General features: G+C 39.9%; 1 protein-coding gene across 2 annotated transcripts in view; it reads left to right on the forward strand.

Annotated features, from left to right (window-relative positions):
* Nucleotides 1-17,374, forward strand: part of LOC129168729 (roundabout homolog 2-like) — a 147,885-nt gene that overhangs the window by 89,003 nt on the left and 41,508 nt on the right. The window contains exons 7-11 of one of the 2 annotated variants that reach the window (XM_054754333.1): nt 4,579-4,715; nt 6,602-6,613; nt 7,008-7,132; nt 10,423-10,594; nt 13,217-13,422. In XM_054754333.1, the coding sequence (XP_054610308.1) occupies nt 4,579-4,715; nt 6,602-6,613; nt 7,008-7,132; nt 10,423-10,594; nt 13,217-13,422 (652 nt within the window). The remainder of the gene's footprint in view (nt 1-4,578; nt 4,716-6,601; nt 6,614-7,007; nt 7,133-10,422; nt 10,595-13,216; nt 13,423-17,374) is intronic. The other variant, XM_054754334.1, reaches the window with a different exon arrangement.

Raw genomic sequence — 17,374 nt, forward strand, 5'->3', positions numbered from 1 at the left:
GTTTTGTCTCCACGTCACTGCCCTTTGACTCAAGGAACATGTCCTACTTTTGGACCTTCCTTCCCTCCACGTCTTTCATCCTTTCCCTGTACCTGTCATCCTCCTGGGGAGTGTGTATCTGGGTCAGAAATGTTCTGTGAATGGAAGAGACCCCCCCCATCGATATTCTCCCCCTGCACCCTCTTTCAGCTAGGACGTTTTCTCACCCTGTGTGCCATTTCTCTGCCTGACTTGTCTTCTATCTGGAAATCAGCACGGATGGCTGCACAATTTCACAAGATCTCTCATGCCAAACAGGCCCCTGAGAGCGGGGAGCTGCCTCCTTTGCACCTCCACTCATTCCGAGTGGAGCCCCTCTTATCTGGACTGGCTGAGACGTTCCTCTTGTTCTCACTTCAGCCATGGCAGTGGCGGGCGGTGCATTTGGTACCTGGGCCTTTAGTAGGGACTCAACTGGCCAGAACTGGAGGCCCAGTTTTGTTAAAAAAAAAAGAAAAGACAATTATAATTAGGCGTATCACAAGAGCTTGCAAGGTTATACTGTAAGATTTCTCATTCACAAAAAAAACAATATTGTGGGCGGCCAGGGACAATAATAAATGAATTAATTCATCACACAATGAATGAAAATTCATTTGATCATTTTGCCGGCCTCAATGTATTGCCATGTGCAGCAAGAGAGTTCACTCTGGGCATTGGCTTCAGCACCTTGGCACTTTTGTTCCATACAACAACAGCATGAATGGAGTGATCCCTTTTGTCAGTCGTAGAGTCTCTTTGTTTTGTTGGGTGGAGGCGGAGCTGCTAGCGTACACACAGTGTAGAAGAATGTAACAGTAGAAATTCAATTAGTAAATTGTATTATATTGTCATATATTTTTTAATTGTACTCAGGACGGCCACTTAACCCTCCTATCGTCACCCATACACCTGACTTGTATTTCTGCTAGCAACTTTGAGCATGAGTAACTTCGACCGGCGCTTAGCCAAATGTAACAAGCGGAATGGAACGGCTCGGTTGTAAAGGGCTCGGACAACTCCAAATTGCTACACTACAACATCATCTGGAGCAGTTGAGCATCAACATTTATCTCCAAACGTGACAATACCATCTCCTCCGTCAGCCAGTGTGGGCGTAACTTGGCTCGTCCAACAGTTTTGCTCTGATCAGCCAACCAGAAGATGGAAAAATGTTGATGTTATTTTAGGCCAAGTAGATGGCCCTGTGAGGCGAATGGCCAATCCCATTGCTAATAGTGTTTAAGTGACGTGGGCCATCACTCCTGATTGTGAAGGCCCTGGGCAGATTACATTGACATGGCAACACAAATATGCTGAAATCTGATTGGACAGCACATACTGAAAGCAGTGCAGCCGACTGTTGGAAATAAATTAAAACATTTTAAAGGAACAAATGCTATTATTAAATGTAGGTCAGTGCTTGTGATAGTGTTTAGGCCAGCAGAGAAGGCTTTGCTGGCCATGACTGCACACCACTGAGCAGGAACGTCCTTATAGTACAGTATTTAGCACTGGTGGCTGCACATTGATGCATCAACACTATGAATTAGTCATTTCTTACTGCTTTGCCCATTCATCGAATTCGGTTTGTCAGAGCGTGCCACTCCCTTCCTCTCAGACTGTTTGTCTATCTGACTCGGGCTCTGTCTCCCTCACACACACACACACACACACACACACACACACACACACACGTAGCCTTGCGTACGGCACATCCCGCACCACAGTGGGTGGCTCATCGTTATAAATATTGAAATAGTGGAACAGTCAGGGTTCCAGCTGAAAGCACCTTTCATTTTGCCATGCCTTCATGGCGCCGTAATTGCTCGGCTTGCTTTGCTTCTGCAGCAGAGTGTGTGCTGCGGGGAGTCTTAATTGCCTCAGAAAATGTCTTTACACAATAAAAATGACACAACTTAAGGGGGGAAAAAAAGCCCTGGTTTTAACACAACCCTGTTTGTTCATATTTAGTATACTAAAAATGACGCCTCAGCCCGGAAGGTTATATTTTCAATACATATTTTTGCTTTGTGCACCTTTTTTGGAAATGTCAATCAGAATTGTTTTGTGTCAGGTTTTATGTTTGTATGTTTGTATGTTTTATGTATTTTTACAAGGATACATTTTGGTGAGAATCCACAGAAAATAAATATTACTATTACTATTATAACATTACTATTACTATTATAACAGGCAGAAGCCTAAACTGTTAAGGCTAATCTACATCTGATCCAAATTTTGCATTTTGTAGCAGAGAAAACATTTTAATTTTGAACAACACCATTAATAAAAAAAAAAAGGCTGACACCCGCTTAACCCTTTATCTTCAACTACGTCATCACCGACGTGTGACTTACATTTCTGCGAGTAACTACGAGCATTAGTCTTAATCTTCAACCGATAAAGTTGGCGCTGACTCAAACGTAACCAGTCGAAATGGTGATAAAGGGTTCAGACAGCTCCACACCTCTACACTACAACATCTGGAGAATGCCAGAATCAGTATTTGTCTAAAAACATGACAAAAACAGGTTTTAAAGCAAATACATCTACATTCGTCCCTCATGTATGGAGTATTGTGGTCACTAGGCGGCAGTAATGATGCAGAACATTGAGACATTAGCTTACATGACATTACTACACTGCATGAAGTCATGACGTCAGCCATGGCATGTCCCACATGATAGAGTGAAAAAAAAAAGTTAGCCTCCCATTCTGTGTGGAAGTGGTCATTTTTGGGCTTCTTAAGGTTAGAAGAACTAAATTTGAGGCTAACTGGTTATCTCATTAGCTTGCTGACTCGAGTCCTTGCAGCATAAGAGTTGCAAAGTGTTGTAAACAATGAATAATAGGAGTGTATAGTTATATACATATTATATATTTTTAGTATATATATTTTTTATTTCTCGAATAATGTTAAAAACCGTATTTAAAACGTCATGAACAGCTTTTCTATGCTCTAACCATTATAATATTCCATTTATTAACATTCAATTCTATATTGCGGATATTCATTTAACACGGTTGGGTCTGGAACCAATTAGCCGTGATAAACGAGGGACAACTGTACTCACCGGAAACATCAGTTTCTCCTGCTCTGTCAGCCACTGTGGGCGTAACTTGACTTGTCAAACCGCTTTGCTTTGATCAACCAATCAGAGGATGGAAAAATGCCGATGTTATTGAAGACCTGTGAGGTGAATATGAAATTTTATTGGTTAACGAAAAAGCTTCGTTGCTAATGGTGCTTAAGTGACATGGGCCAGCACTCTCGATTCTGAAGGCCCCATGGCAACACACAGAAGCTACAATCTGGTTGGGAAAAAAAAAAAAAAAAACGTACTGTAAGCAGGGTAGGTTTTGCAATTTAGCATTTCGTAGCTTGGAAAAACATTTAGATTTTGACCAATATCATTACTACTAAAGCAAGACACCGACTTCAGCCTTTATCTTCGAATAAACGCATACGCCTGACTTTCATTTCTGCCAGTAGCTTGACCATTAGTAACTTCCACTGGTAAAGTTGGCGCTGAGTCAAGCGTAACTCAGTTTAAACGGAACGGTTCTGTCATAAAGGGTTCAGACAGCTCCAAACAGCTACACTACAACATCATCTGGAGCATGGCAGAATCAATATTTATCCACAAACATGACAAAAACATCTTTTAAATCAAATACATCGACTCACCAGAGACGTCAGTTTCTTCTCCTCTGTCAGCCACTGTGGGCGTAACTTGGCTTGTCAAACCGTTTTGCTCTGATCAACCAATCAGAAGACAGAAAAGTGCTGCCGTTATAGTAGGCCAGCTGTGAGATGACTCTGAAATCTGATTAAAAATAGCCCCATTGTTAATAGTGTTGAAGTGACCTGGGCTAGCACTCCTGGTTCTGAAAACTAACATTGACATGGCAACACATAGAAGCTCAAATCTGATTGGAGAAACATACAAATGATACCGGAACACAAAGATATAAACAAGGGACAGTTTCATTTGTTTTGGAGGTTTTGCGACCCCTCAAAGGGAGTTCTGTGAACTCCACTTAAGAAGACATCAACTTGACCTAAGAGTGGCTGACACAATAGATTTTTAAATTCTCCAGTCTTCAGTGTGTCCCTTACTTCTGCCAAGAAGCTGTGCTTCCAGTAAGGGAAGGATGTCCAAATAAAGAGAAAGTTCTGGTAATCTTTGTCATTGTTAACAGTGGTTGAAAAAAGTAGTGGAGCCGCCTTCCCCCTCAAACCGCAAACGTGTTGTTTAGCTTCTCAATACTACAATTACACAATTCCACGGATCAAGAAGAAATTCTGGTGTGACGTACGCCCAACAGGAACGTTATTTTTCCACATTCATCATTTGCACAGGCTTTGTTCTTACAACTCTGACTCTCCCTCCGAAGGTGGGATGCTGGCAGAACCTTGTTAATACAGAAGAGCAATGTGGGGAGAAAAATCTCCATCAATCCAGTCTTGGACACTCGGTGTTGTGAAAGCCCAATCTTGATTCCATTTGAATTCTCAAGTGCTGATACTTGACAGTGTCACCTCTCTGTGGCCAGATATGACATCCGATATGAAAAAGAGGATTTCTTGCTGAAGATAAAGAAAGCAGCCGTCAGTGATCAGGGGACCTTCACCTGTCTGGCAGAGAACCGTGTGGGCAAAGTAGAGGCGTCGGCTTATCTGACTATCAGAGGTGGGTAGCTGCTTGTGGTCGCACTCTTGACGATGCTCATAACCCATTCCGTATTTTATTGTGTCTCCCAAGTCACAGAACAATCAGTCCTTTATTGCACGTTTTACCAGAGTTATTGCTCCCCTGCTGAAAGGCTGCATCCGGCCTCCAGTTTTCTTTTCATATAAGAGAACCGTGCACTTGATTGCTTTAGATCTCCAGCCGGGCTCTGAATATGAACAATTTAACCAGCTGCAAGTCAACTGTTACTACCTCTCCTCTCCTCAGGGGGCTTTCCTCTTCATCAAGCCCACTCCCTCCATATTTGTCTTCAATTATTAGCCAATCTCTGTGATTACCTGAATTCCTCACCTTCATATTTGCTGACCTTCATGCTGCATCTCAGACGTTTCGTTAGAGCTGCAACAATTATAATAATGAATGAACTCATGATTAATCCATTACTTATTATTATATTCATTCATACTAGAGCTGCAACAACAGATGATTAATCCATTATCCAATTAATCAACAACTATTTTGGTATTTCATTTATCGTTTGTTTATTTCAAAATGCAAATATTCTCTGATTTCATTTTAAGAGAAATTAAAAAAAAGGTCTTTAATATTTCAAGCTTTTGCTACTAAAATGACATTCTTTTTTTCCTGATAACATTACAAGTTTCTCCTAAATTTGTAACTTTTTTTCATTAGCATATGTATTTTTTCTTTAATCTTGTAAAAGTTCAGCTGCTTTTTCCATTTCTGCCATTTTTTCTCATAATTATGTTGTTATTTTCATAACATTGTAACTTTTGTGTCAACCTGATATTCCAAACATTAAACTTTATTTGTTGCTTTGTTAGTTTTCCATAGCATTACGATTCCATAAAAATAGCGTCTTTCTTTAATATTTGAAGTTTGTGCTAATAAAATGATGTTGTTTTCCACCATAATATTACAGCGTTATCTTGTAAAATTGCAACTTTTTCTCTTTTTTTAAATTAATAGTTTGACTTTATCCTTCTAAAATGACTGCTAAGTTTTCCATTTTTGCTAATGTTTTTTTTTTTTTAGTTTTCTTGTTAAATTATATTTTCCGAATGTTCCACGGGCCACAAAAGCCCCCTGGGCTGAACTTTGGACACCCCTGGTCGAGGGCCTAACCCATTACTCCATTAATCGAACTTCAGCTTCAGTTTTAATCGACTCAGAAAATAATCCAGCCCTACATTTGATTCAGGTGCAACATTCTGCACATGCTGCATAATTACATATTTCATTTATAATTTCATAATCTCAACCACTCCTTCATTTCCACGCAGCGTTATGTTAGAATCTTTGCGAATGTGTCGTGTATTAGGGCTGCAACTAATAATTCTTTCCTTGGTCGATTAATCTAAAGCTTGTTGTTTCAATTAATCGAGTGATCGTTAGGTTCTAGTTAGGCCCCTAATGAACCAAACACAAACGGAAAATATTTACATTTTTAAATCAAATAATAATGAATGGAATACCAAAATAATTGTTGATTAATTGGATAACTGATTAATCGTTGATTAATTGTTGCAGCTCTATTATGTATTATGTCAAAAATGCCACCCTTGAGAGTCCCTCATTCGTGACAATTTAGTGTATTGCTAAATATATAATGATGTATTTTTATTGCAGTTATTTTTTGCCATTGGTTCTTGCCCTTCTTACTTGTCTACCTAATGTAACCAAGCAACCTGCTTTGGTGAATGAGATCCATCCTCCCTACAAAGTCCGCGGATGGAAAGCCAACACCATCTCATTCATTTCTGATTTTTATTATTTTTGCTTTCTTTCCCTTCTGTTCTACTCCTCTGCTTTCGTTCTCTCTGTGTTGTGACTTACTCACACCCACACCATTGTCGTGTCACCAGCTCGCCCTGTCGGTAAGTATGAGCTGATCCCATTGTGCATGTTCTTTTCTTTTTTTTGTTTTTTGTTTTTTTTTTAATCACACATTGAGCACTGCTGCTGTGAGAATCCACCAACACGTTCGTCAAATTGCTTGTAATTTACCGCAGCGACTGCGTATTTACTCTCAATCGCTGGCTTCCGCTGAGAAACCATGGATGTCACTTTATTGGAGATCCTGGCATGTTTTCCAGCGCTAAGACTAGGACTAGTGGGGCACCCTGACACCTACACTACTACTAGATACATGAATGGCTGGTGTGAAAAACACAACAATGCATGGAAACTAGAAATCCCAGCAAGTCTAAAAGCGTCTAAATATGTTGATGTTATGTATTGTGATTTATGTTTGCTTCAATAAATATTCAGAGGCGCCGCAGTTTGTGGTGCGACCACGTGACCAGATTGTGGCTCAAGGACGAACAGCGACCTTTCCCTGCGAGACCAGAGGCAAACCTCAGCCGACTGTTTTCTGGCAGCGTGACGGCAGCCAGGTGAGATTTTGGCAACGTACCCGCAACGATGTCTAGCTGCAAGACTTTTTGCGCTTTTATTGTGAAGGGGATTTTTTTCATCTATTAATACTACTAGTAATAATAAAAGTGCTTTTGAAATCCCTCTGTCATAGAAGAAGACCAACAATGTTGTTGAATGTGTCAGTCCCGTCTCTTGTTGGGTTTGGCTGTCAGTGTTTTATGCTCATTGGTGGGGGTGTCAAAACTCTTGCGAGATTAAAATGTGACAAGATTTCTCGTTCACAAAAAGAAAATGTCTCACAATAATAAATAAATGAATTAATCACATGAAAGATGAAAATGAAATCGATCATTTTGCAGCCCCCCACACGTTGCCATGTGCATGCGTGGCTGTTTTCCTCGCCTTCGAACAGGCAGGAAGAGGATTCACTCTGTGCATCGCTTTCAGCACCTAGATGCTTCATAGAACAACAGCGTTCCATAAAATAACGGAGTGAGACCTCTTGTTAGTCACACAGTCGCTTTGTCTCTGAGGGGGGAGGCGAGGCCCCTAGCATACACAAACAGTGCAGCAAGGGAGCCTCCTGAGGAGCAATGCAAGGCAATGTACTTATTTTCTTATTGCCTTTTTAATTACTTTTATTTAATTTATTTTTCATTACTATTATTGTTATTATTTAATATATATCAATTATATATATATATATTATATATCAATTATATATATATATATATATATATAATTGATATATATTAAATAATTTTTTTTTCATTATTAAAAAAATAATTTAAAGAACTAATTAAATACTTGAATAATTAGGAGGAAAAAAGATTAATAATGAGCAAAGTGAGCCCAACAACCCCAACGAGCCAATATGCTGAATTTGTTCAAATTAACGTTAGAAAAATGATCTCGGTCATCGTCTCGTCTCGTGCATTGGGTGTCTGGTGACACCCCGACTAATTAGATATCAGCTGTAGGAGTGGAATGTGCATCGTAGTTGTGTGTGTTTAATTGTCATATTCGGAGGTGTTCGAAATTGGCACGTAAAATCCTAGATGGTAATCGCTAGGGCGTGTATGGGGTTTTCATGTGTTAGCGTGGAGCTAACGCATTTGTTAAAACTGGAGATACATGATAGATTTTTTTTTCAAACTGATAGCGATAACTTTCTGCTTGTCAAGACCGGCGATGCTGACAACCAACTTTTTTTATATCTACTTTGTGCACACCTGGAGGTAAGAAGGACGGGAAGAAATTAGGATTTGACTAACTGTACCTGTTGATTAGTCCTAATGAAATATGATGACATCACTACTACCACATCACTACTATCAGGGGAACCAGAGTATGGAGGGGGAGGAGCCACCTGCTGTGGCCCAGCAAGGTGCACTGTATTCGGACACATGCTCCGAGCAGCCGGTGTGACGCTACGGAAAATGTCACTGAAACAGTGAATGTTTGTTACGACCGGCCGTTAAAGTCACAGGCAGGAGAAAGGAGTGCTTGATTTTGTCAGCCCTGCACAGTACTGGTAATCTCACCTGATTGGAGCATTTATTTGTAATTATCAGGTATCTGAGCTATTTTTAATGTTCTCGGATTTGTCTGTCTTATCAGTACGCTAGCGAGTAGAGACGTTAGCTGGGGCAAAAATAGACAACCTTGTAGTTTGTGCAACCTTTTACTTCTGAAATGTTCATGAAACGTGTTCTCTTGCACTGCCTCAAATTCCAACTGCACTGTCCTTTCATTAAATATAAGACATTTGACAAATTTGAGTTGACTTGGCTGGGCGCTTGTCACCAAGGGGTGGTGGTGGGTCCCGCAGCCAAACCCGCTGAGACCCCTAGATGCCCCAGATGCCAAATAATTAAATACCCAGCAAAGACAGACATCAATATTACAGCAGGGTCCGCAGTGTAAAAAAACCCTAAACTGATCAAAGCAGGGTGACATTGCGTGTGGTTTTTGTGGCCCACACAGATAATGAAGTGGTCATCTATCATCAGTCCACGCTGTTCTGACCAGCCGGCTTGCATTAGAGTCATTAGAAGTAATGAAAGCAGGCTAATGTCCTTTCCTGCCAGCTTGTCTGCTGGGGGTGCAGAAGCAGACAAAGCTGATGCCTCGACTATTGGAACTGCAGCGTAAACACTTTGGAGCGCTATTTGGGTCTTTTACAAGAGACGTTTAGCTGCTTTGCTGAATGATAAGTGCATCATTTCTGGAATTGAGTAACTCCTCACCGCTTCCAGCGTCGTGGTTTCGCTCTAACGCGGTTTTCAAAAATAGAACCCTAACAGTAAAATGAGAAACAAATTGTGATTTTTGGGAAATTAGTTTGGGGGAAAAGTTATAATATCATGGGAATAAAGTCAATATGACGAAAAGGACATTTATGAATATTTTTTAAGAAGAAAGTTGAAATATTTGGGAAAATAGGGAAAAAAGAGCAAAGAGTGAAGTTGATGTTAATAATAGTCTTTTTCACCGATATGACAAAGCTGAGATGCACTTTTTTCTTGAAATATATTTCACTCCTTGGCATATCTACATGTGTTGCTTTACAAAATATCAAAGTGGCAAAGTTGCATCCTTTTATTTTTCACTTTGTGGCCCTCACTGGAAAACGTTTGGACACCCCTACTTTATATTATGTCTTATATGTCTTATTTGTTCTTATTATGTTTACTATATTGGGTATTAGAAGTGTAAAGGTGACTATAGGAGTGTTATTTCATGTGTAGAGGGTTCTAATATTGTTAAAACCCGTATTTAGAAGGCCGTAAAGAGTTCTTATCTATTCACCACCATAAACAAGGGATTAGTGTATATACACATATTCTATGTATTTTTTCTTTTTGTCACAAAGAGTGAGAGAGAGACTCATTGGGAGGAGGAGATCACCACACTGCTTAGTTATCACTGTCCCTTTCATAGGAGCAGATCCTTTCACATGTTCAAAAATACTGTACCGTCTTTATCTTTCATGGCCAGCGCCTTTCAGCAGCCCGGACCAGGCCCGCAGCCAATGTTTCTCCACTGAGCGTCCTACGATGTCTAATTTCACTTTCACTTTTACCAGACAAGTCTGTCTTGCTGCATTGGGAGACATAATGGAGATTCAATTTAGTTAACGAAAAAGAACTAAAGCAACGTTGCCCTTTCCTTTTTTTGTACTAGTTTGTTTATGGGCACTACGAAACTCGGAACGCTGTAGACCGAGGACCATCTGCGTACATTTCCAGAGAGGGAAGTGTAAACCTACACCAGTCGTTTTACTTTGTGCTGTCACTCCCTGTAGGATCTGCTGTTCCCCAGCCAGCCAACACTGGGCGACAGTCGTGTGTCTGTGTCCGTGAATGGAGAGTTGACCATTTCATCAGTGCAGCGCTCAGACGCAGGCTATTATATCTGCCAGGCCCTCACCGTAGCAGGCAGCATCATGGCCAAAGCCCAGCTGGAGGTGGCAGACGGTAAGCAAAGAGACAAAAGCATGCACACACACTCCTCATCCAGCACACAAAGGCAACCAACCCAATAAGCACAGCAAAACATTGGCATTTTTTATTGCCTCTAACTAGAAAGTTGACTCTTTTCATTGTTTTGGCCTTGGGAATGAATCTGCAAACCTGCAAACCCAAACCCGACTCACTTTTCTTGCCAGCAGTTTAGGCTTTGTTGGCTGTCTTTCGTATGGAAGCACGTTTCTGCCACTGAAAGACAAAAAATATCCCAATGCTAAATCAGAGTTATTCAAAGAAAAATGCTAAATTATGAGATAAAAGGTCAAAATTACACGAGAAGTCAAAAAAAATTGAAATTCTGAGATTAAAAGTCACAATTTTGAGATAAAAAAAATTGAAATTATGAAATTCAAAAGTCAAAATTAAGAGATATGAAAGTCGTAATTATGAGATAAAAAGTCAAAATAATGAGATAAAAAGTCGCATTTATGAGATAAAAATTCTAAATTATGAGATAAAACATCGAAATGACAAGATAAAAGTTTAATTTACAAGATTAAAAAGTCCAAATTACAAGATAAATCGAAATTAGGAGATAAAAAGTCCTAATTAAGAGATAAGAAAGTCATAGTTGAGATTTAAAAAAATCAAAATTATGAGATAAAAATTCCAATTATGTGATTAAAAAGTTGAAATTATGAAATAAAAGTCGCAATTTTGAGATTAAAAAATGTAAATTATGTGATTAAAAAGTCAAAATTACAAGATGAATTGAAATGAAATAGTTATGAGATTTAAAAAAAAATCTAAATTATGAGATAAAAAGTCCAATTAAGTGATTAAAAAGTTGAAATTATGAGATAAGAAAGTCATGAGACAAAAAGTTGAAATTACAAGATACAAAGTCCTAGTTAAGAGATATGGAAGTCATAATTATGAGATAAAAAGTCTAAATTACACAGTGTGCACGCTACTATAACCCGCCAAAAACGTAAAAAAACCATCCCAGGAAGGTTCCCGTGTGGACAGGTCCTTCGAGTTCTGTCTGACCTAACAAATGAAAGCCTCCCAGCGTTTGTATCGACAAGACTACATTTCCGTGTGGTAAAGCCAAGCAGTCACCAATAATGATTATTTTTACAACCCTCTCACAGTGATGAATGTAAGTGGTCTGCAAACACATCAAATAAAATAAAATAAAACTCTTCTTGATGGAACGGACACGTTAGCCTGTTTTCCACAAAGCTTTAAGTGCTGAGCCGCTGCCTGCTACGAGCGTCGATGCCCTTCTTCCCATTCGTGTGTGTTGATGCGCACACAGGGAGACGGAGAAAGCATGGAGGAGCGATGTCACCCCAGATAAACACAGCATTGGAGCCATGTCAGATGGAATGTTGGAAAAATGTGCTCAGACTGAAGAAATTCCATAGAAGTGCTTTGCATTCAGCTTCTGTCAGGGTGTGAATAAATATTGATGGTAATTCTTACGTTGGCGTAGTTAGAATGGACGCTATCGCTTCAGCTTCGGTGCTCCGAGAGCAAAGACAGGTAAAGCATGCATTTGGTCAGGCAGCCTGTGTTTGAACAGGGAAGTAAATCAGTTGGAACGAGACCAAGAAATTCCTGTAGAAATGAACGTTGAACTATCCTACAAATGCATCCATCGACTGGGGATCGAACCAGCAACCATCAGGTCGGTGGACATAGTAGGCAGAATGTTACATAAGGTCAAGTGGAAAATACATTTCCACCTTTTTTTTTCTGAACGAGAAATCTTGCCGCCTTTTCATCTCGCGAGATCTTGTGAAAATATGTGTAAACCTTACTTGAGACAGCTGGTAGAAAAATAACTTGGGTGAACTTTGCCCTCTTCACAGCGTGTTCTTCGTGTAGTTTTTACTAGGTTTTCCTGCTGCTCTCCATTTTGCCACTTTGTCATCATAATGTAAAAAAAAAAGGCAAGGGAAACCTGTTGTAAACGCTTGTGACAAACCTGATAACAGTTGTGAGCTGCAGTGAGAAAATTGGAAGCGGGGGAGTTGTTACAAGTCCTGGCGAGATCCAACACTCCAGAAATTACTGCTGTGGAGCGTGGAAGCTGTTTTCTGGATGATATAACGTACTTTAAAAAGCTTTTAAGGAGATGTATTGTTGTCCTCCTTGGCATGCTAATTTAGAGTTTAATTTGGTGCGGTGGAAGGGAGGAAATATGCCGGGGGTTGGTGGGGGGGCCAGCGTAAGAAACAAGACAACAGTCCTTGAAAGGCGTTATAAAGAAGGTACGGTAATTAGCACCACGGGTTAAGCTTCATTAATCCTCACCTAGTAATTAAAAGGCAAAGGTGTGATGCAGTGCCACGAGCGCACTGCTCTTACTCTGGAAAAGCCTCAAAAGAGTCACTTCCTCTCACAACAGATCCATCAGATTGAGCCTGAACATATTGGAACTGCAATTACTGCAATCACTAATTAACACCTTCTGATAAGGTCATGTTTTTTCTCACAAATAAGGCATTTTAGCAGTGAAAGAATAGCAAGTGAGATGCCAAGACTGTGACATGACAATTACAGCTCAAGAAGGGCTAAAAATAATAACAACAATAACACCTCTTCCTCCGTGATTATCCTCAGCACTGAAGGACCGCCCACCGCCAATCATCCGTCAGGGCCCCTACAACCAAACACAGGCATTAGGGGGCGTGACTGTGCTCAGGTGTCAGGCTTCGGGGGAACCACAGCCCACCATTACCTGGAGAAAGAACGGGGTCGGACTGCTTGGAAAAGACCCGCGCTTTTCCCTGCTGGAGCACGGCAGCCTGCAGATCCAGAGTGCCAAGGTGAGTTCATTCACCTTATTTACAATCGGTGATATTTTATTCCTGGGGGTCCAAAGTGCAAACTGGCAGCCTGGATGGTTTTTTTTGTTGTTTTTATTGGCCTGCGGCACATTCTAAAAATGTCATTTAACAAGAAAAAAATATTACAACAAAATATTAATAGAAAAAGTTGTATTCTAATGAGAAAAGTTTTCTAATTTTATGTTATAATATTATGAGGAAAAATATCATTTTAGGACATTAAGTTAAAATATTAAAGAATAAAGAAACAAACAAAACAAATAAAGATGTAATTTTTCCAAAATGCTAATGGTTTAATTCATCTTGAACATGCACACAAATGACACTTGAGCACATCACATATCACAATTCACAGTTCTGCATGTCCAAAAAGGAGTAGGAAGAAGCAAAGCTTATTTAAGCCTACCCCCCATCCGTTTTACATCAATTGCAATACATTTGTTCACCTCCCGTATTCCACATGTACTTCCTGCCTCCTGTAAGTGATAATGCAATATAAGCATGTAGTGCAATGATAGTCAAGGTTTATACTTACTGTAAAGAAACTATGCAGCAGGCGTAATGATAGTAATAACTTGCTAATAGCTATTTCATAGTTCATTCCTCTGGGATTTGTTTTAGTAGCACTTGTGTGCAGAATGCGGTTGTATCGTCTGCAAATAATACTAGCTTTAGGTCTTTTGTGACTTTACAGATGTCGTTTATGTATAGATTGAACAGTTTTGGTCCCAGTATTGACCCCTGGGGGTACGCCGCATGACATATTTAAGCTCGCAGATGTAGATATAATATAAGATACATAATAATATATAATAATATATATACAAAATATAATATATATAATATGATGGGAATCAAGTCACAATTACAAGAAGAAGATTTCCAAGAAGAAAGTTGAAATAGTTGGATAATTAACAAAAAAAAACAACAACAGAAATGGAAAAAAAAGCTGTAATTTTACAAAAATAAAGTCAAAACATTATGAGAAATATTACGAGAAGAAAAGTTACAGTACAAGAAGAAAGTTGAAGGACTTGGAAAATGAAAAAGACCTCCAGCAGAAATGGAAAAACAACCGTAATTTTATGAGAATAAATTCAAAATATTAAGAGAAAAAAGTCCTACTCTATTTTAATTTTACTAAAATCACCTCTTAATATTATGCAGAAAAATAACAACATATGAGTAGCATAGAGTTGAGATATAAAAGAAAAAAATATATTTTTTAAAAGTCATAATATTATGAGAAACAAAATAAAATTGCAATTTTGGGAAAATTTGGGGAAAACATCATGAGTGATAAGTGAAGTTGATATTCATAATAGCCTTTCGATTGGCTGGTGACCATCCCAGGGTGTACCCCGCCTCTCGCCCGAAGTCAGCTGGGACAGGCTCCAGCATACCCCCGTGACCCTAATGAGGATCAGCGGCATGGAAAATAGATGGATGGATATTAATAATAGTCTTTTTCAGCTTATATGCCAAAGCTGAGATGCATTGAAATATATATAACTATTTAGTATATCTTTACAAAATATCAAAGTGGCAAATTTTTCACAATGTGGCCCTCGCTGGAGGGACAAAGTTTGGACACCCCTGGTTTCTTCCCTAAAAGGTATGAAAATTCAAGATTTACCACAGGCCACAGATTGGAGCTTATAGTATCCATGTCAGACCATCGTTGAAGATAATAGTTGAATATTCTTGTTTTGGTACACATGACAAGGGTAGCGTGCACACAACTACTGTGTGCAAATCACAGTTCAGTGTCTGAATAATTAATGAACAACAAACATGATATCGTTAATCAACCTTTCTAAAATGAAATCATAGCTAGCCTCATATTTGTTTAACCTTTACGTAGTTTTTTTTTGTTTTTTTTAATGTACCTCACATGTACTGTACATGCACATCAGTCTTTCCAGCAGCTTGCCGGTTCCACGTGGCTACACGGTTGTGATGAGATGTGTAAATCTCAACTTTCATCAATCTTTCCCCGTCATTCCATATTCGCTGATCTTGCAAAAGAGACAAAACAATTTCAACCTGAGACATTTCCGGTGCTGAAATCAATAATAAATGATCGTGTGGGTTAGACAGTTAACCGATGTGGCCATTTCTGTCAAACCAGCAGCTGTAAAAAAAACTGAAACAAATAAAAATGCTGTATATTTCTCTATAACAGTGATTTGGAACTGAGACAAAAAACAAAAAAACAAAAGTAATCTTGCACTTTTACTCTGCAGGGGATTTTTTTTTTATGTGGGGGGGTTGTTGTCTATAAATTCTCCTTGAGGTGGTGACAATGCTTCGTCGTGCTAATTGAAACCTTTCATCATGGAAGACCAGCAACTTTTGATGGTAGTCTGCCGTTGAGATGTTGAATGTGTCAGTCCTCTCTCTTGTTGAGATGAAATAGATGAAAAATGGTGCACAATTTTACAGCATTCACACAAGAAGCCAAATTCGACCGACCAACCACTGCTCTAGAATAACAACCGAACAAGGCTGTTGTTCACTTGGTAATGCAAACGTTTGCTCGGTCGGTTAAGGTAACACAGATGGGAAAGTGCAACAGGGACTTCATTAAAGGCACTGATGTTATGCAGCATTGCTGATGTCATCAATAGGTTGGTGCAAACTGATCCATAAGTGAACAGTGTACTTAAGAATGACAGGATCGCCAAAAGCCACTCAGTGCATGTCTTTCAATGAATGCAGTCGGTGTTACATCCATCTGACCACATAATTCAACTACCGTCAATTCCGGTGGATAAGCCGCAATTTTTTTTTTAACTTTGAACCCTGGGGTTTATACAGCAGTGCGGCTAATTTATGGCTAAATTCTAATCTTGTGACATCTCCTTCATCATAAGTACTACTAATTGTTTAAATACCGTGCCGTCCATGAGTCAGTGAGGAAACGATAGCTCTTGCTTTGGCTGGAGCCATTCGCGAGCTATCATTGCACTCACAAAGAGCTTGTCATCCCATTGGAAATCACAGGGGGTCCTTATATAAAACAGTATAGCAACATAACAGTGTCATCTTACTAAGAACACTTTACTAACAACACTAAAATCATTACACAGCAACTTAACACTCAAAAGGCGTACCTGTCAAATATTAAAAAAAAAAAAAAACCTTCTCAATCCTACTGACATACCTTTCATAGAGAAAGCAGAGTCCAAGGACACGAACGTGGACAGTTCCATCACTGTGGCTGAAGCATCAGGGGTAGTCAAAATGCTCCCAAGTGGCAAAGCTCCGGGGGTGGATGAGTTTCGCCCGGAATTCCTCAAGGATCAGGATGTTGAAGGACTGTCTTGGCTGACACTTCTCTTTAACATTGTGCGGAAGTCGGGAACAGTACCTCTGGATTGGCAGACCACGGTGGTGGTCCCGCTTTTCAAGAATGGTGACCGGAGGGTGTGTTCCAACCATAGGGGGATCACACAAAGGCATTTGACCGTGTCCCTCACGGTGTCCTGTGGGGTCTGCTCCAGGAGTATGGGATTGGTGGTGCAAACCGGAGCAGGAGCCTGATTTGCATTGCCAGCAGTAAGTCAAGCTTCTTTCCGGTGATCATTGGCCTCCGCCAAGGTTGCCCTTTGTCACCGACTCTGTTAATAATTTTGATCGACAGAATTTCTAGGCACAGCCAAGGCATCAAGTGAGTCCAGTTTTGGGGCCTTAGGATCTTGTCTCTGCAATTTGCAGACGATGTGGGCCTGATGGCCTCATAGGTCTGTGACCTTCAGTGTTGACTGGGCGGTTTGCAGCTGAGTGTGAAACTTCTGGCACCTCCAAATCCAAGTCTTGGTTCTCAGTCGTTAAGGGTAGATTGCATCCTCCGGGTTGGGAATGAGGTCCTGCCTCCGGTGGAGGAGTTCAAGTATCTTGGAGTCTTGTTCACGAGTGAGGGAAGGGT

This window comes from Dunckerocampus dactyliophorus, chromosome 16 (assembly GCF_027744805.1).
Source record: "Dunckerocampus dactyliophorus isolate RoL2022-P2 chromosome 16, RoL_Ddac_1.1, whole genome shotgun sequence".
Taxonomy (NCBI): Eukaryota; Metazoa; Chordata; class Actinopteri; order Syngnathiformes; family Syngnathidae; genus Dunckerocampus; species Dunckerocampus dactyliophorus.